Source organism: Antechinus flavipes, chromosome 2 (genome assembly GCF_016432865.1).
Source record: "Antechinus flavipes isolate AdamAnt ecotype Samford, QLD, Australia chromosome 2, AdamAnt_v2, whole genome shotgun sequence".
Classification (NCBI taxonomy): domain Eukaryota; kingdom Metazoa; phylum Chordata; class Mammalia; order Dasyuromorphia; family Dasyuridae; genus Antechinus; species Antechinus flavipes.
The window spans coordinates 370,699,064-370,719,106 of NC_067399.1; the positions used below are offsets into that span (position 1 = coordinate 370,699,064).

A 20,043-nucleotide genomic window follows, 5' to 3' on the forward strand; every position below is an offset into this window, starting at 1 on the left:
GGTTCACAAGTGAATTTTACCAAACATTTAAAGAGCAGTTAATTCCAGTACTATATAAACTATTTGGAAAAATAGGCAGAATCCTACAAATTTCCTTTTATAACACAAGTGTGGTATTGATATTTATTTATTTATTTTAATTTTTTTTATTATTATAGCTTTTTATTGACAAAACAGATGCATGGGTAATTTTTCAGTGTTGACCCTTGCAAAAACTTCTGTTCCAACTTTTCCCCTTCTTCCCTCCACCCCCTCTCTTAGATGGCAGGTAGTCCCATATATGTTAAATATGTTAAAGTATATGTTAAATACAATATATGTATACATATTTATATAGTTGTTTTATATTTTACACAATATAATGTTCCTGTTGGTTTTCTGGAGGTCTCTGGACCAACCTTCTCTTCAGCAAAGTAATCACCATGAGAATAGCCACAGATAAAGTCCAAATTCATTATTATCTCCTTCACAGTCTAGTTTCCTTGCCTAGGTCACCACAAGGTGGGAGATGGAATGAATGTCTCTCTTTGGCTTTGAGAACTTGAGCTCCTGCCTCCAGTCCTTTGTCTTCTCTGAGTCTTGTCTCTGGCTGAGTTTGTCCCAGTTTATATGCAGTATGCTGAGTATAAGCCAATCATTATATCACTAGGGAACCATTATTTGTTGTAAGACTAAATCAGTCACACTGAACTAGAGAACTATTAATCACCATGCTAAACTAGATAACCATTGTCTTATCAATTCCACTTAGTTAACACCTTATATCTTGGTTTCAGAGTTCTGGCCTATTACACACAAGATAAATCGGATTTAGAAAGAAGGTAAAAATAACCTGGGAAGAAAAACAAAAATGCAAGCAAACAAAAACAGAAAGAGTGTAAATGCTATATTGCGGTTCAAACTCATTTTCCAGTGTTCTTTTGCTGGGTATAGCTGGTTCTGTTCATTACTGATCAATTGGAACTGATTTGGATCCTCTCATTGTTGAAGATAGCCACTTCCATCAGAATTGATCCTCATGCAGTATTATTGTTGAAGTATATAATGATCTCCTGGTTCTGCTCACTTCACTCAGCAGCAGTTCATGTAAGTCCAAGTCTCTCTGTATTCATCCTGCTGGTCATTTCTTATAGAACAAAAATATTTCATAACATTCACATATATGGTGTTGATATTTAAACCAGGAAGAACTAAAACAGAGAAAGAAAACTACCAACCAATTTCCCTAATTGATGTAAAAATTTTAAATAAAATACTAGCAAGGAAATTATAGCAATATATCACAAGGATCATAGACTATGACTAGGTAGGATTTATACCAGAAATGTAGGAATGGTTCACTATTAGGAAAGTTATCAGCATAATTAATCATATCAGTAACAAAACCAACTGAAATCATTTGATTATCTGTAATAGATGCAGAAAAGTTTTAATAAAGCATAGCACCTATTCTTATTGAAAATACTAGAAGGCATAGGAAAAATGAAACCTTCCTTAAAGTGATAAATAGTATCTCTCTAAAATTATCAGCAAGCATTATCATTTATGGGGGTAAGCGGGAAGTTTTTCCGGTAACATCAGGAGTGAAGTGAAGCAAGGATGTGCATGATCACAACTATTATTCAGTGTTGTCCTAAAAATGTTAGCTTTAACAATATGATAAGAAAAATAAATCAAAGGAATTAGAATAGGCAATAATATATTGCACATGCAATGCGACATATAGTATATTTAGAGAATTCTGAGGTGTTGATTGAACTAGTTGACATAAAAGCAACTTTAGCAAAGTTGTAAGATATAAAATAAGCCCACATAATCATCAGCATTTCTAAATATAACCAACAAGGCCTGGTAACAAGATAAAAAGTGTTATGCCACAGTTCTCTTTTATTGTCCTGACTCAGTTTCCCTAATTATCCTGACCCAGTTCTGCCTCGGTTTCCCTCTTTATCAGAATACTTGATAGAACATCAGAATGCCTCTCCCCATCCCATATCTAGGGTGCCTCCCCCAATTATGTCATCCCCTCTCCAGAGGTTCACCCCACCCTGTCTGAATCCCATTCCTGCTCTCAGTACTCTGACTCCGCCCCTGTCTCAGTCTACTCTGTGCATCTGAGCCACGTGTATTTATGTCATTGAGAATTGCCCTGAATTAAGCCCTGAGACTAAACATGGATCCATTGGTCCCAGTATATCTCTCCATTTAATAAATTATTAAATACATTCAGTTTCTCTGGCATTACAAAAGAAAAATTCCATTTTAAATAAACCCAGATGATATAAAATATTTGGGAGCCTACCTGCCAAGACAAACCCAGGAACTATATGAACACAATTACAAAACAGTTTTCACACAAATAAAGTCAGAACTAAACAACTGGAAAAAAAAATTTAATTGCTCATAAGATAGGCTGAGTCAAATATAATAAAAATGACATTTCTATGTAAATTAATTTTCTTATTGAATGCCATGTCAGACTATCAAAAACTAACTATATAGAGCTAGAAAAAATAACAAAATTCAAGGAAGAACAAAAGGTCAGGATTATCAAGGGAATTAATGGGAAAAAAATGTGAAGGAAGGTGATTTTGGCAATACCAGATCTAAAACTATATTAGAAAGCTATAATCATCAGAACTATCTGGTATTGGTTAAGAAATAGTGGTAGATCAGTAGAAACACAGTGATTAAAAACCATAGTAACCTAATATTTGATAAACCCAAAGACCCCATCTTCTAAGAAAAGAACTCACTATTTTACAAAAATTGCTGGAAAAACTAGAAAATAATATGACAGAAACTAGATATAGACTAATGTCTTACATCATGTACCAAGATAATGGGTACACTGGTTTAGCATAAAGGGTGATACCATAATTGGGAGAGCAGATCTATAGAGAAGGGGAAAATTTATGATCAAGCAAGAAAGAGATCATTATGAAATATAACATAGATTTTTATTATATTAAATTAAACAGTTTTTACAAAAACAAAAACAGTGCAACCAAGGAAGGAAAACAGAAATCTAGGAAACGTTTTATGACATATATCCCTAATAAAGGCCTCATTTCTCAAATATATAAAGAACTGAATCAAATTTATAAGAATGCAAATCATTCCCCTCTTGATAGTCAAAGAATATGAAAAAGCATTCTTATGAAGAAGCCAAAGCGATCTGTAATCATATGAAAAAAAAATGCTCTAAATCGCTATTGATTAGGGAAATGAAAATTAAAACAACTCTGAGGTACCACCTCCATATTTATCAGATTGACCAATATGACAGAAAAGGAAAATGATAAATGTTGGAGAAGATGTGGGAAAATTGGAACACTAAAGCATTTTTGGTAGAGTTGTGAACCAATCCAGCAATTCCAGAGAGTAGTTTGGAACTATGTTCAGAGGACAACTAAACTGTGCATACCTTTTGATCCAGCAATACTATTATTAGATATGTGTCCCAAAGAGATTTTTTTAATAAGGGGAAAGGATTTATTTGTATAGAAATATTTATAGCAATGCTTTTTGTGCTGGCAAAGAATTGGAAATTGAAGAGATGCCTATGAATTGGGGAATGGCTGAACAAGTTGTGGTATGAATATAATTAAATACCTTTCTACATGACAAAGACTTACACAAACTCTTGCTGAATTAAGTGAGCAAAACCTGGAGAACATTGTATATAATAACAATAACAATGTATGATGATCAGCTGTGAATAAACTATTCTCAGCAACACAATGATCCAAGACAATTCCAAAAGGCTTAGAGAAAAAATGCTACTCACATCCAGAGAAAGAATTCATGGAGTCAAAAGGCAGACCAAAGCATACTATTTTTTTTTTCCCATGGCTTTTTATTTTGATCTGTTTCTTTCACAATGTGATTTATATGGAAGTGATTTGCATGATCCACATTTCTAACCTATATCGAATTAATTTCTGTTGTAGGGAAGGGGAAGATGCATAAGGGTGGGAAAAAAAAATGACTATTTTGCCCTCTGGTTGTAGTATATCAGAGCAGTTTTCCTTGATGATCTCTTTATATAATGCTATCCAGGCTCTATTTTGGTTGGGGCCTTCAGATAGACCAGTAATTTTAAAATTATCTCTTTTAGATCTGTTTTCCAGGTTGGCTGTTTTTCGAATGAGACATTTTAAAATTTTTTGCATTTTTTCATTCTTTAATTTATTTGATTGATTCTTGATGTCTCATAGCTTTCATTTGTCCATAGCATTCATTTCATAAGATTACAATTCATTTGCCCATAGCTTTGAAAAAATGATTTTCTTCAATTAGCTTTGCTATTCCTTTTCTCATTTGATTAATTCTACTTTTCAAGGAGTTGTTTTCTTAAGTGGATTTTCTTTTGCATTTGACCAATTGTATTTTTTAAGGAATTGTTTTCTTCAGTTAATTTTTTTCTTTCTTTTTCCAAGCTGTTGACTCGCATTAATCTCTCTTAATTTTTCTTCAATTTCTCTTATTAAAATCCTTTATGTACTTAAAAGAAGCCTCTTTGGGCTTGAGACCAATTCATATCACTCTATGAAATTTTCCATTGAGCATTTTGTCCTCTTCTGAGTTGGCATTTTGATCTTCCCTCTCACTATGGTAACTTTTTGTGGTTAAGGTTCTTTTCTGTTTCTTGTTCACTTTCTTATTTTTCTATTTAGTCATTTTTAAAGTCAAGCTCTGTTCCTAGGGTGCAGGCAACAAGGTCTCAATCCTCTTGTGTTACTTTGAGCCTTGGCTTTGAGTACAGGAGCTCCTTGTGTTTGGAGCTTGCTCTCAGTGGGAGATTGCCCTATCTACTCTCTGTGGGCAACAACCTGGTTTCCTGGACTGACAGTTTGCCTTCTGCACTGGGACTGGAGATTTCCCCACAGATCTACTCTGTTACAGAGGCAGGACCGAGGGTGGAATCAGTTGCTGATCTACTGTGATTAAGACCTTCTAACTGGCTTTCCTGGACACTGTTTGAGCTGGACTAAACATCCCTTTTCACTGCAGTGAGATTGAACTTCCTTGAAGTCCTTCAATCTATCTTGAGCTGAAGAATGGTTTCATTCCATCAGATTCTGTTCAGAGGCTTGGTTTCATATTGTTTTCGAGGGAAAGTGGGAAAGCTAGAGCATCTTCCTGGTTTCATTCCACCATCTTGACTCCACTCCTGGAACTCTTTAGGGACTAACATTAAGAGTCTAATTTTGAGAGTACTAGCTAATTATTCTAAGTGTTAAGTTACAATATTGTGGATCATACTTTTTCTTGAGTGGGGAAAAAAGGCTAAGAAATAATTTTAAATAAATGAATTTTCAGATTAGATGATAAATTGAATGAATTGAGATTTATGTTTCTCTATAGACAACAAATTTTATTGAACAAGTTGATTTACAAAGCTGCTGTATTTGAGACCATAAGACCATATTATAACAATTTGTTTTGTATCTACTGTATTACATGGAAGTATGTCTTTTTTCTTAAAATGTTTTTTGGGTGATAATAATATTTTTCCACTGTTGAGTTAAAATATGGACTGGCCGAAAAACTGTCCTTTTGGACACCTTATGTGGAGTTAAAAGGCGTTTCTTAATACTAGCTTACCAGCTTTGATGCTTTATAAAACTTCATTTGTAGAGGAACAGTGGCTTAGCTTTAATCTTAAATGAGATGTTGTGTATTTTTGGTTTTGAGCTGTTATGTAGTGAAAATAACATTGGACTTGGAGGCTAGTGGTGTAGGTTTGACCTTCAGGTCTGCTGTTTACAACTTTGGTGACTTCAGGCTGGTCGTTTCCCAGCCATTTAAAATTTTCTCTTTTAAAATTAAAGCTGTTTGACTAGGTTCTTCCTGAGATTCTCATCCAGCTCACAAATCCCTAGGTTGTGTGATTTGATTCTCATGACTGTCACAGTGTCATGCACATAACTAGACTTGTAACAAATGTTTAATGAGTTAAATACAATTAACAAACTGGAGAAATCCATTTAACATTTGAAATTTTTAGTAAGATTGATACTTATTCCTTTCTAGGTGGCCGTCAGATCCAAGATCAAAGAAATCAAAGAAATGGAATAAGTACATCTGCTGAGAAACATACTGAAAATGGGGTAGGTAACATTGAATACAATTTAATGCTTTTAAAGTAGCTCTTTATTGATAAATGTAGGTTCTGGAATAGCATTTACAAGTTATATGCATAGGTAATTTTACAGCATTGACAATTGCCAAACCTTTTGTTCCAATTTTCCCCCTCCTTCTCCCCACCCTCTCCCCTAGATGTCAGGATGACCAGTACATGTTAAATATATTAAAGTATAAATTAAATACAAAATAAATATACATGACCAAACTGTTATTTTGCTGTACAAAAAGAATTGGACTCTGAAATATTGTACAGTTAGCCTGTGAAGGAAATAAAAAATGCAGGCAGGCAAAAATATAGGGATTGGGAATTCAATGTAATGGTTCTTAGTCATCTCCCAGAGTTCTTTCGCTAGGTGTAGCTGGTTCAGTTCATTATTGCTCCATTGGAACTGATTTGGTTCATCTCATTGCTGAAGATGGTCAGGTCCATCAGAATTGATCATCATATAGTATTGTTGTTGAAGTATATAATGATCTCCTGGCCCTGCTCGTTTCACTCAGCATCAGTTCATGTAAGTTTCTCCAGGCCTTTCTGAAGTCAGCCTGTTGGTCTTTCTTAACGAACAATAATATTCCATAATATTCATATACCACAATTTACCCAACCATTCTCCAATTGATGGGCATCCACTCAGTTTCTAGTTTCTGGCCACTACAAAGAAGGCTGCCACAAACATTCTTGAACATACAGGTCCTTTTCCCTTCTTTAAGATCTCTTTGGGATATAAGCCTAGTAGTAACACTGCTGGATCAAAGGGTATGCACAGTTTGATAACTTTTTGAGCATAGTTCCAAATTGCTCTCCAGAATGGTTGGATGTGTTCACAATTCCATCAACAATGTATAATGTCCCTGTTTTCCCACATTCCCTCCAACATTCCGCATTATCTCTCCCTGTCATTCTAGCCAGTCTGACAGTTGTGTAGTAGTATCTCAGAGTTGTCTTAATTTGCGTTTCTCTGATTAATAATGACTTGAAGCATCTTTTCATATGGCTAGAAATAGTTTCAATTTCTTCAGCTGATAATTTTCTGTTCATATCCTTTGACCATTTATCAATTGGAGAATGGCTTGATTTCTTATAAATTAGAGTCAATTCTGTATATATTTTGGAAATGAGGCCTTTATCAGAACTTTTGACTATAAAAATGTTTTCCCAGTTTATTGCTTCCCATCTAATCTTGTCTGCATTAGTTTTGTTTGTATGAAAACTTTTCAATTTGATATAATCAAAATTTTCTATTTTGTGGTCAATAGTGATCTCTAGTTCTTCTTTGGTCATAAATTCCTTCCTCTTCCACAGGTCTGAGAGCTAAATTATCCTGTGTTCCTCTAATTTATTTATAATCTCATTGTTTCTGCCTAGGTCATAAACCCATTTTGACCTTATCTTGGTGTACGGTGTTAAGTGTGGGTCGATGCCTAGTTTCTGCCATACTAGTTTCCAATTTTCCCAGAAATTTTTGTCAAACAGTGAGTTCTTATCCCAAAAGCTGGAGTCTTTGGGTTTGTCAAACACTAGAGTACTAGGTTATTGACTGTTTGGTCCTTTGAATCTAACCTATTCCACTGATCAAATAATCTGTTTCTTAGCCAATACCGCATGGTTTTGGTAACTGCTGCTTTATAATATAATTTTAGATCTGGTACAGCTAGGCCACCTTCATTTGATTTTTTTTTTTTTTTTATTCCTTTGAAATTCTTGACCTTTTGTTTTTCCATATGAACTTTGTTGTTAGTTTTTTGGGAGTCTGGTATAGTGCTAAACAAATAGATTAGTTTAGGTAGTATTGTCATCTTTATTATATTTGCTCGTCCTATCCGAGAGCATTTAATATTTTTCCAATTGGTTAGATCAGACTTAATTTGTGTGGAAAATGTTTTGTAGTTTTGCTCATAAAGTTTCTGATTTTCCCTTGGCAGATAGATTCCTAAGTATTTTATACTATCAGTAGTTACTTTAAATGGAATTTTTCTTTGTAACTCTAACTATTGGATTTTCTTAGTGATATATAAGGACGCTGATGACTTATATGGGTTTATTTTGTATCCTGCAACTTTGCTAAAGATATGGATTATTTCTAATAACTTTTTAGTAGAATCTCTGGGATTCTCTAAGTATACCATCATATCATCAGCAAAGAGTGATGATTTGGTTTCCTCATTGCTTACTCTAATTCCTTTAATCTCTTTCTCAACTCTTATTGCCAAAGCTAGCATTTCTAATACACTATTGAATAGTAACAGTGATAGTGGGCAACCTTGTTTCACTCCTGATCTTATTGGGAATGGTTGCAGTTTCTCCACATTAAAGATGATGCTTACTGATGGTTTTAAATAGATGCTACTGATTATTTTAAAGAAAAGTCCATTTATTCCTGTACTTTCAAGTGTTTTTAATGATGTTGGATTTTATCAAATGCTTTTTCTGCATCTATTGAGATGATCATATGGTTTTTGTTAACTTGGTTATTAATATGGCCAATTATACTGATTTCCTAATATTAAACCAACCGTGCATTCCCGTTATAAATCCTACTTGATCATGGTGTATTATCCTGGGGATGATTTTCTGTAGTCTTTTTGCTAATATCTTATTTAAAATTTTAGTATCAATATTCATTAGGGAGATTGGTCTATAATTTTCTTTCTCTATTTTCAACCTACTTGGTTTAGGTATCAGTACTATGTTTGTGTCATAAAAGGAATTTGGTAGGGCTCCTTCATTGCCTATTTTATCAAATAGTTTATATAGCATTGGGGCTAATTGTTCTTTAAATGTTTGGTAGAATTCACATGTAAATCCATCTGGTCCTGGGGATTTTTTCTTAGGGAGTTGATTAATATGTTGTTCTATTTCTTTTTTTGAAATGGAACTATTCAAGCAATTTACTTCCTCCTCTGTTAATCTGGGAAGCTTATATTTTTGGAGATAGTCATCCATTTCACTTAAGTTATCAAATTTATTGGCATAAAGCTGGGCAAAGTAACTCCTTATTATTTCTCTAATTTCCTCTTCATTGAGGGAAAGTTCTCCCTTTTCATTTTTAAGATACTAATTTGATTTTCCTCCCTCCTTTTTCTAATCAGATTTACCAAAGGCTTATCTATTTTATTGGTTTTTTCATAAAACCAACTCTTAGTTTTATTTATTAGTTCAATAGTTTTTTTACTTTCAATATTATTAATTTCTCCTTTTAATTTTAGAATTTCAAATTTAGTATTTGATTGGGGGTTTTTAATTTGGTCTTTTTCTAGCTTTTTTAGTTGCAAGCCCAATTCATTGATCTTCTCTTTCTCTATTTTATTCAAGTAAACCTCTACGGATATAAAATTTCCTCTTATTACCTCTTTGGCTACATCCCACAAATTTTGTTATGATGTCTCTTCGTTGTCATTATCTTGAGTGAAATTATTAATTGTGTCTATAATTTGCTGTTTCACCCAATCATTCTTTAAGATGAAATTATTTAGTTTCCAATTACTTTTTGGTCTATTTACCCCTAACATTTTGTTGAATGTAGTTTTTATTGCATCGTGATCTGAAAAGAAAGCATTTATTATTTCTCCCTTCCTGCATTTAATTTTGAGGTCTTTATGTCCTAATATATGGTCAATTTTTGTACAGGTTCCATGAACTACTGATAAGAAAGTATATTTCTTTCTGTCTCCATTCATTTTTCTCTTAAGATCTATCATACCTAATTTTTCTAATATTCTATTTACCTCTTTAATTTCTTTCTTATTTGTTTTGTGGTTTGATTTGTCTAATCCTGAGAGTGCAAGGTTGAGATCTCCCACTATTATAATTTTGCTGTTTATTTCATCTTGCAACTCTCTTAACTTCTCCTTTAGGAAGTTAGATGTTGTACCACTTGGTGCATATATGTTTAGTATTGATATTGATAAGCCATTTTCTAATGGATGGATATCCCCTTATGAAAAAAATGGGGCCAAGAGAGGGTAAATGACTTGCCTAGTGTCCCAAAATATCAAAGGTTGTATTACACTCAGGACTTCTTGAGTCTTCATGTAGTATTCTTCCCATTGTGCTATGCTGCCTTTGGGTCAGCTCATGGAGTAGGCTTTCCTGTAAGGTAGATCTATCTGTATGCTTGAATTCATATACTAAATTCAGATTCTTTAAGCAATTAGTATATTAATAAACATAATTTATGGTAATTGATTAGTTCATATAGCATATTCACCTTGGATGAATTTAAAATTTTAAAAGTAATCCACATTGAAACTAGGCAGTAGATAGTTGGTAGAACTGTGAAATGGGTCAGCTGTTCTGGAAAACATTTGGAATTATATTTTTAAAAATTGCTTAACAGTGAAAATTGTTTGATTCAAAAACTGCATTCATGACTAAAATGTATCCCAAAAATGTCAGACTTAAAATGAAAAGTCCCACATTTATGGAAATATTCATGGCACTACTTATCGGTTGGAAAATGTTGAACAAACTGTGATTATGTGAATAGGAAGCAAAATTTTTTTATTGTAAGAAATAACAAGTAAATTCATAGGAACATGGGAAGGCTTGCATGAACTATATACAATGACTAATTCAGGATGTCCAAGAAATTTTACTGCAGTCTTAACCTTTAATAACTTCAGAAGTATAAATGCAATAAATATAAAAATAATTCAAAGGATTAATTTAAAACTTAAAAATATTGATAGATTTTAAAAATTAAAATTAAGAACTACATCAGAACTTTTGGGATACCCTGTATTAATAACCTTTAAAAACAAAATTGACATTGATTTCAGAGTAATGTGATGAAATACTATTTCCTCTCAGTGGAGTTGGTCAATTTTGCTTAACTGTTTCTCTTTTATTACAAGGAATGATAGTGTATTATGATGGGGGAGTAAATTGAGAGATGGGGTCTAATCTGTCAAACAGTGTATTTATTGTATTTAAATACTTTGTTACAGGGAGAGAGGGAGGTTGGGATGACTATTGGAAAGTGACAGTGATTTAAAAAATTAAATTAAAAAATGAATAGCCTTCATTCAGAAAATGAGATAGATTTATTGTACTGTTTCAAGTGAAGGAGGGATAGTTTAAAGTTCAAGAGTTTAATCAGCTTACTCTTATGCAACACATGACATTTATTCTTTGTTGTTGGAATTGGAAAAGTGCCAATTTTAGAAAAATGCCAGCACTAGAGAATGGTGGAAAACTTGAGCAGCTTAGAGTAATCCAATGTTTTTTATGGTGAATATAGTCAGAAATAATTGTATTTTGCTTTGGTAATTGTTTATTTAGAACTTACTCTTCTTTATTAAACCTTTCAAATAACAAATTTTAAAACCTAATACCCTCAGAACTGTAGCAAAATGAGCTTCTTTCTGAATACAAATAACTAAAATTTTAACTAATTATTTTAGGGATAGTTTAAGTAGTAAAGTTAAATTTTATTCTTTGAACATTGTTGTTCTTAGGAAAACAGATTATTAGTTACATTTAAAACTCATGATAATATTTTAGATATCTAAATTAATTCTTCTAGTTTTAAATAGATTACATCCATAAGTAAATGCTTTAACTTTTCTGTGTAATAAACACTTTATCAGAATATTTTTAATGAACAAAATAAAATATATGCAATTACAAAGATAATCAATTATATTAAAGTAGTTATTAAGTTATTAAAAAAACCAACAAATTGATGGATCTCAGTTTAAAAGACTCTGCTTTAAACATACTCAAAAGCCTAGGTGTTGAGAGGCAGTTAATGATGAGAATGATGAGAATGAAAATGATGAGAACTCAGACCAGTGATTTAGGAACATCTGAAATTGTGTTGAGTCTTAGACTTTTACTTGTATTTACTTTCTTGGACAATTTGCTTAATATCTCTTTGCTTCAGTTTGTTCATCTGTAAACTGGATATTAGAAGATATATTTCACATGGAGATGATGTATCTTCTCTTGCTGAATTTAAAATTCTATGAAAGTGTCGGCTATTTTTAAGTCCCTTGGATTTTCTTTCTACTTCTCCTTGGGGTTGAAAAAGGGGGCATTGCTTGGATGAATACAGAGAGGACTGGCGAGACTTACATGAACTGATGCTAAGTGAAATGAGCAGAACCAGGAGATCATTATACACTTCGACAACGATATTGTATGAGGACATATTTTGATGGAAGTGGATTTCTTTGACAAAGAGACCTAACTAAGTTTCAATTGATAAATGACGGACATAAGCAGCTACACCCAAAGAACGAACACTGGGAAACAAATGTGAACTATCTGCATTTTAGTTTTTCTTCCCGGGTTATTTATACCTTCTGAATCCAATTCTCCCTATGCAACAAGAGAACTGTTCGGTTCTGCAAACATATATTGTATCTAGGATATACTGCAACATATCCAACATATAAAGGACTGCTTGCCATCTAGGGGAGGGGGTGAAGGGAGGGAGGGGGAAAAAAATCGGAAAAGAAACGAGTGCAAGGAATAATGTTGTCATTATAAAGTAATCATTAAGTAAATAAATAAATAAAAAATAAAATAAAAAAAAAAAAGAAAGAAAAAGAAAAAGGGGGCATTGTATTTAAGCACATAGTGATATAAGGCCTTACTTACCAGGGTTATATACCTTTCTGAATGGAGAGAACAATATGTTGCGAAGGTAAAAGGACAAGATGATGAATTGGTTATGTGGAGTGAGTGTGAGAAGTCAGGAATCATGCCCAACTTTTCAAGCCTGGGGAATTTTAACTGGGGTTGGCAGTGTCCTTGATAATGGAGAAACTTGCTTGGAACAAAATGCTACAATGTGCAGGTAGACTCATTGATTTGACATTTCTTTAAGTGATGCTGTTTCCTACCCATCCTGTATATCTCTTATTTGTGCTTTCACTAGTTTTGCCCAAGTGAATCTATTTGGTACCCTCTAAATGTTGCTCATGTTCTCATGACATTGTGAAGATAGCAGTGTAACCCATGGGTGCTGTCTATTGGTTATCCCTCACTTTCACCAAATGTCTTCCTATGTTTTTCAGTCATAGGTAAATCTCTTACATATAGCTTATTCTTTTTTTGAAATGTTAAATTCATCATTGGAGTACTAACATTGTCTCCCTCTTTTTTTTAAGAATTTACTGAGACTTTAAATTTTTCTTGTATTACCATCTTTCAGCTATTACTCCTTAAATCCCCAATAAACCTGCTCTTTATAACAAATAAGTGTAATCACATATATCTATCTGATTTCTTCCCCTAAAGCCTCTCACCCCTTCACCAAGAAGTGAGAGGCATGCTTCATCATTAATTATTATGGATCATTGCATTGATGGTAGCTATTAAGCCTTCAAAATTTTTTTCCTTTACATTTTTGGTTGATATGTAAGTAGTTTTTTTGATTCTGTTCCTTTCACTTTGCTTCAATTAATAAAATTCTTTCAAGGTTTTTCTGAATTCCTTTTTCTCATTTCTTATGGTTCCACAATATTCCTATACTATAATTGGTTTAGCCATTTCCCAATGAATGAGCATGTATTTTGTATTCACTTGCTACAAAAAAAGTGTTGCTATAATTATATTTTTATGTATAGATACTTTCTATACATAAAAATATAATTATAGCAACACTTTTTTTTTATCTTTATGTCTTAATATACATCTATACATATGTATAGAAAGGATCTATACATAAAAATATAATTATAGCAACACTTTTTTTTTATCTTTATGTCTTAAATGTATATGTCTAGTAGTGGTATGGCTGAGTCAAAGGTATGCACAGTTTCTTGATTGAATACAACTCTATTTTGCTGTCCAGAATGGTGGACCAGTTCACAGCTTTATCAGCCATGCATTAGTGTGTCTGTCCTAACTTAGTCCCTCCAACAATTATCATTTTCTTGTCATCTTTGTCAATTTGATGGGTGGAACTTGAGAGATACTTTAATTTTCATCTTCAAAATTGGAATTATTTGAAACATTTTTTTCATATGGTTGTTTATAGCTTTAGTTTATTCACTTGAAAGCTGTATTCATATGTTTTGATCATTTTTCTTGGGATGACTCTGGCATCTTTTTAGTTATTTTTAGTATTTTTCTGGGGAATCTAGACTTATCCTATACCTTTCCTATTGCTGTCTTTCCCAGAAGTCTATACCTAGATTTGAGATCTATATAAACTATGAGATCAAATTTTGATCAAGGTCAATACTGAGTATTTATTGATGATTAAATTTATTACCATATCTATTTACTTTTATTCTGTTTCTGCATGTTGGAATTTTTCTAAAATCATACTTCTTATTGCAATAGAAGTATGATTATAGCCAGTACATGCTATATAAAACATAGGAGTCTTCAGGGCTGCCAACCTTACAGTAAAGGTTGAGTAGTAGTATATTTCTCCTACATCAAAGAAATATCTTACAATAAGAATTAATGTAAAAATTATTTTTTTTCTATATTTTTATGTCTTAAAAGCTGCATTTGTGAAAAAACGCAGTTTGTAATGACTTCATTTGTGGAAACTGATTGTATAATTTATTTTTATTTAATATTCATTGAATTAACAAAAATGTCCAGCCTTAGATTTTATGCCTGCTTTGAGACAGTAAGCATAGTCAAAAAAGAATTGGACCTGGGTGGGAGAGAGGTTTCATCTTTTCAAAAATACTTTTTATTTAATTAAATATTTCCAAATTACACATAAGATTTTTTTTTAACAGTTATGTTTTAAATTTTTGGCTCTTCCCCTTTCTTACCCCTCCTCTTTGAGAAGGCAATTTTATATTGATTATATATGTGAAGACATGTAAAACATTACATAGTAACCATTTTGCAGAAGAAAAAAACCAAGAAAACAGTAAAAATAAAGTGAGGGAAAAAGCATACTTTACTTTATTCAAAATTTGTAAACTTTCTCTCTGGAGGTAGATAGCATCTTTTGTCATGGGTTCTTTAGAATTATCTTAAATCGTTACCTTAGTTAGAGTAGGTAAGTCTTTCACAGTTGATCATTCGTACAATATTTCTGTACTGTATACAGTGTTCTGGTTTTGCTCATTTCACATTGCATCATTTCATATAAGTCTTCCCAGGATTTTCTGAAACCATGCTGCTTATCATTTTTTGTTACATCATAGTGTTTATTACAGTCATATACTACAGTGTGTTCAACAATTTATCAAGGGATGTTCATCCTCTTACTGTCCAATTCTTTGTCACCACAAAAAGAGTTTAAATATTTTTATACACATAGATTTTTTTCCCCTTTTCTTTGATGTCTTTGGGATACAGACCTGTATTGCTCAATCAGAGGGTATGAACAGTTTTATAATTTTTTGGCCATAATTCCAAATTGTTTTCCAGAGTGATTGGATTAGTTTACAATTTCACAAGCGGTGTATTAATGTCTCCACATCTTCTACAGCATTAGTCATTTTCCTTTTCTGTCATTTTAGCCAGTCTGATGGTGTGAGGTGGCATCAGAATTGTTTTAATTTGTATTTCTCTAATTGTAATTTAGAGCATTTTTTTCACATGGTTCTTGATAACTTTGATTTCTTTCTCTGCTAACTGGCACAGTTCCCCTGTATGAGGACTTTTTCAGAGAAACTTGCTATAAAATTTTTCTCTCAATTTCTTATTTCCCTTCTAATTTTGGAAGTATTAGTCTTTTTTTGTTCAAAAGCTTTTAAATTTCCTTTTCTTTTCCATGATAATATATATTAATATATGAATTTTTTAGATTATTCACATGGGTGTATATGTAGTATTTTGGGAAAAAAAGCATTGTTCATCTTTTTTCCCCCTGTATGGATGGTTAGACCAAGCTTTTTAAAGTGACTATGGATCTCATTTAGGAGGTTCTACAGTGTTTTGGGACTTGTTGCAAAATTATATTATCATATATATTATTGCTTTATGGAAGACCTTTTAGGATCCCTCACTTGCATTTCCAACTATCTTTGGAATTTCTGAATGAACCTTCTACTCATGCTGCCTCTAGATTTAGAGTACTTCAGGTTGCATGTATACCTTATCTTGTAGGAGCCTGCTGTTTTATTTGCAGTTCTGAGATAGTAAGTATGTCATATACATTGCCTTTAAGTGAAGGAAAAGTTTGTATGATCAATTTGCCAACTGTAGGCAGCTAAGTGGTACAATGAACCTGGAGTCAGGAAGACCTCATTTAAAATTCATTTTCATTAACCTTCCTAGCTGTGAGACCCTGGGCAAGTCACTTAAACCCAAATGCTTCAGAAAAAAAAAAAAAAAAAAGGAAGAAAGAAAATTCAATTTCAGGCACTTTCTAGTTGTATGATCCTGAACAAATTACCTAATCTAACCTGAAGTCTACTTCAGTTTCCTCAACTGTAAAATGGGGATAACAGCACCTACTTCCTGGGATTGTTGTAAAGATCAAATGAAATAATTATTGTAAAACACTTAGCACATTGTAGGTACTTAATAAATACTTGTTCTCTCCCTTCTTTTATTTTCTTAGAAACAGGTCAAGAATCACCTGAAACAAAATACTGATTCTTCAAAGACTGGTGCTCAGAATGGTATTAAGAACATTGTTGAGCAGCAGTGACTATATTTTCTTTAGTTAAAGGGATCATTTGTTCCTAGGTGTATATCAGTACAGCATCATTAACTTTATATTCACATTGATCAATATCCATGTTGATTATAAACCTAATCTCCAATTAAAGCTGTTCTTGGGAGAGTATCAATTGGTCATTCAGTTGGGTAGAAGGTATATGATGTCTTTGAGGGGATATTAATATGCTTCACTTAAAACTTAGCTGAGCTCATGACTTCCAAGACCAAATGACTTCCATTTCCTCACCAGCAATCTTTCATGTTGACAGTGTCTCCACCCTTTGGCCACAGCTTCCCATTAATACCCATAAATTCCATTTCAATAAGCACCCTTGCCAGTCACATTCATTTCAAGCTTGGCTTAGCCCATGACTTCCCAAACTATTATTTCCACCTTTACTACTATCTCCACCCTCTTCACACCTTATTCTACCCTCAGGTAGAAACTCTTTTTGCTTGTATTTCCAGGGTAACATATCCAATACATAGTAAACTCTGAATAAATGCTTTATCTAGTCTTATTTTTTTAACTAAAAAAACTATGTTAAGTGAATCAAATTCTATAGAATTCTTATATTATTTCACTGATCTTTAATACCCACTCCTCTTAAGTTCACTTTTGTTCTCTGAAGACCTGCTAAACTCATTGCCAGTATTCAGGAATGAGTATAAATGAAAATTGTATTTGTTCTGTCCCATAGGGCTCTTTTATTGACTAGTTTTCTTGCTTAGCTTAGCCTACTAGGAGAATGCTGCCATAATTCATTTGTATTTTCTTTTCTCATAATGGAAAGAATCACCAGTAAATGAAGCAAAACAGTTTTTGACAAGAGCTAAGCCTATTGGACTAAGGGCAGGGGGGGCGCAAATCACGGGGCTAGGACTGATGACCCCAGCCCCTGACAATATTATACTCTTTTCATGAAAAATTGAGGGATGAGGTCTTGTATTATTTCCATTTAATGATGAAAGCCTCTTGCTCACTATATAATAGAGGACCTCTCTTAAGTTAAGCAGTTCTTAAATGGATGAAAGATAGTATGGTCCTCTGTCATCTATTTAGGGGTAACACAAAAGCACTTCTTTCTTAAAAGGATAATGAGTGGTTTCTTCAGGGAATTTATGGCTTGATGGTGATTTAAGCTGGCCACCTGGTCATTATGAAGAGCGACCTGCAAGATTATGGAACACACAGGATTATTGGAGTTCAAGAAGAAAGACTTCAAGATAACTCATTTTAAATCTATAACACATTCTAGTCCCAATTCAGAAAAGGCTAATAATTAAAAGCAATTCTGCTATAATGTGGTGAATTTCTAAAGATCACCATTCTGTGCAGAATCATAAAATAAAAACCACAGAGTCTAGATGGGAAATGGGGTTAAGGGCACAATGTTCCAAAATTTCATTAGTGACACATAAAAGAAAAGATAGCAGTCTAATTTTTAAAAATTGTAGCACAAAGAAACTGGAAATTGAGTTGATGCCCATCAGTTGGGGAATGGCTGAATTAACTTAGGATATATGAATGTAATGGAATATTATTGTTCTATAAGAAATGATTTAAAAAAAGCCTGATTTCAGAAAAGTTTGGAAAGACATACAGGAACTGATACTGAGTAAAGTGAGTAGAACCAAGAGAATACTGTACATAGTAATGACAAGATTATGTGATGATCAATCATGATAAACTTGACTTTTTTCAATAATGCAGTGATTCAAAGCAATTTTGCATCCTGAGAGAACCTCAGAAACTAAATGTGGATCAAAGCATAATATTTTTACTTTTTGTTTTTTTCTTTCTCATGTTTTTTCCCCTCATTAGTCTGGTTTTTCTTACACAACGTTACAAATATGGAAATTTTTAAAAAAAAGAATTATATATATTTAACCTGTATCAGATTACTTGCTGTATTAAGGAAATGTGGAGGTAAGGAGAGGAGGGAGAAAAATTTGGAATGTAAAGTTTTAGAAAACGATTGTTGAAAACCATATATGTATTTGGAAATTAAAAAATAAAAATTTAATTCATCCATTAAAAAAAAAAAAAGGATAGCACAGTGTTACGTATGTTAAATGGTTAAGAAATACAGAACTGCTACTAAATAGTGATTGTGTCCTTGGCCTTGAGCTATACGATCAAGTTAGGTAGGCTGAAACTCCCCTAAGAGGAACAGTGTTTGAAGGAGTGGTTGTGGTGCCAACTAGCCTTTCCCTACCCACAGCTTCTCCTGCTCCTTAAGATATACAGGATATGGTACTTTATCTTGACAAAGATCAGAAGTTTACTTGTGGGGGAGAGAGGTTCTAGCTTGTGAATTACTTGTAATGTGTTACAATTTTCTGCATTCTCAGAAGATATCATACAAAAGCAGATTTGACATTTGTGTTATGCTCAAAATGTTCCCAAATATATCAGTCACTTTGGATAGATTTTATTTTTGAAACATTTTATAGCAGAACTGATTGTATTAGGATATATGGATATAGGATAGGACATTTTTTTGAAATGCTTTCCATTCATTGAGCATACAAAGTAAGGCAAAAATACATTCCTTATCTTTTGGAACTCACATTCTAATAGAAGATAATAGGTAAATAATTGTGCTTACAAGATATATGCAGTTCAAATGGAAGGTAATCTAGGGGAATGCCCTAGCAGTTACTGGGAGGCTGAGGGGGTGAATTTAAGCTGAGCCTTAAAAAGGAAGCCAAGAAGGTGAGAAGGAAAGGGAAGATTATTCAAAGCTTGGCAACTGAATAATAACAGCCAGAGGATGATCTTCTTGGATTACTGAGTAAATAGAGGGGTAAAGTGTACGAAGTCTGGGAAGTTATGTCAAACTAAAAAAATTTATATTTGATCCTGGAAAATTCCTTTGGTAGCTGACTGGGAGATGAACTGGAGAAAAGTGAGACTTGCGGTGGGGAGGTTATAGTTAGAAGGCTAGTTAAAAAGCCATTACAATAGTTCAGTTGTTTGATGATGCGGGCCTATGCCAGGCTGGCAGTCAGGTGAATGCAGAGTAGGGGACTTATATAAGAGGTGCTATGAAAGAAGAATATCACCTTGACAAGAAATTGAAAATGTGAAATGTGTGTAAGAGACACTACAGTTGCAAACCTGGGTAATTAGGAGGATGGTAGTACAATAAAAAATTCTGGAAAAGGGAGGAGAGATAACTTGGTAAATAGGGTCAATTAAATTATCCAGAAGTGAATTATGAGGCCTCCCAAGAAGTTCAACAACAGGTCTTTGACCTTCCTTTTGGGACTCCTGAGAAGCAAATGTAGTTAGT

The 20,043-nt window shown here is 33.1% G+C and overlaps 1 protein-coding gene and 1 non-coding gene across 3 annotated transcripts in view; both read left to right on the forward strand.

Moving 5' to 3' along the window:
* Positions 1-20,043, forward strand: part of PPP1R13B (protein phosphatase 1 regulatory subunit 13B) — a 119,701-nt gene that overhangs the window by 59,796 nt on the left and 39,862 nt on the right. For both annotated transcript variants that reach the window (XM_051978279.1, XM_051978280.1), the window contains exon 4: positions 6,040-6,116. In XM_051978279.1, coding sequence (XP_051834239.1) covers positions 6,040-6,116 — 77 coding nt within the window. The remainder of the gene's footprint in view (positions 1-6,039; positions 6,117-20,043) is intronic.
* LOC127552705 (small nucleolar RNA U109) lies at positions 14,405-14,550 on the forward strand. Its single transcript, XR_007951557.1, has one exon. It is a non-coding gene; the product is annotated as a small nucleolar RNA U109 (small nucleolar RNA).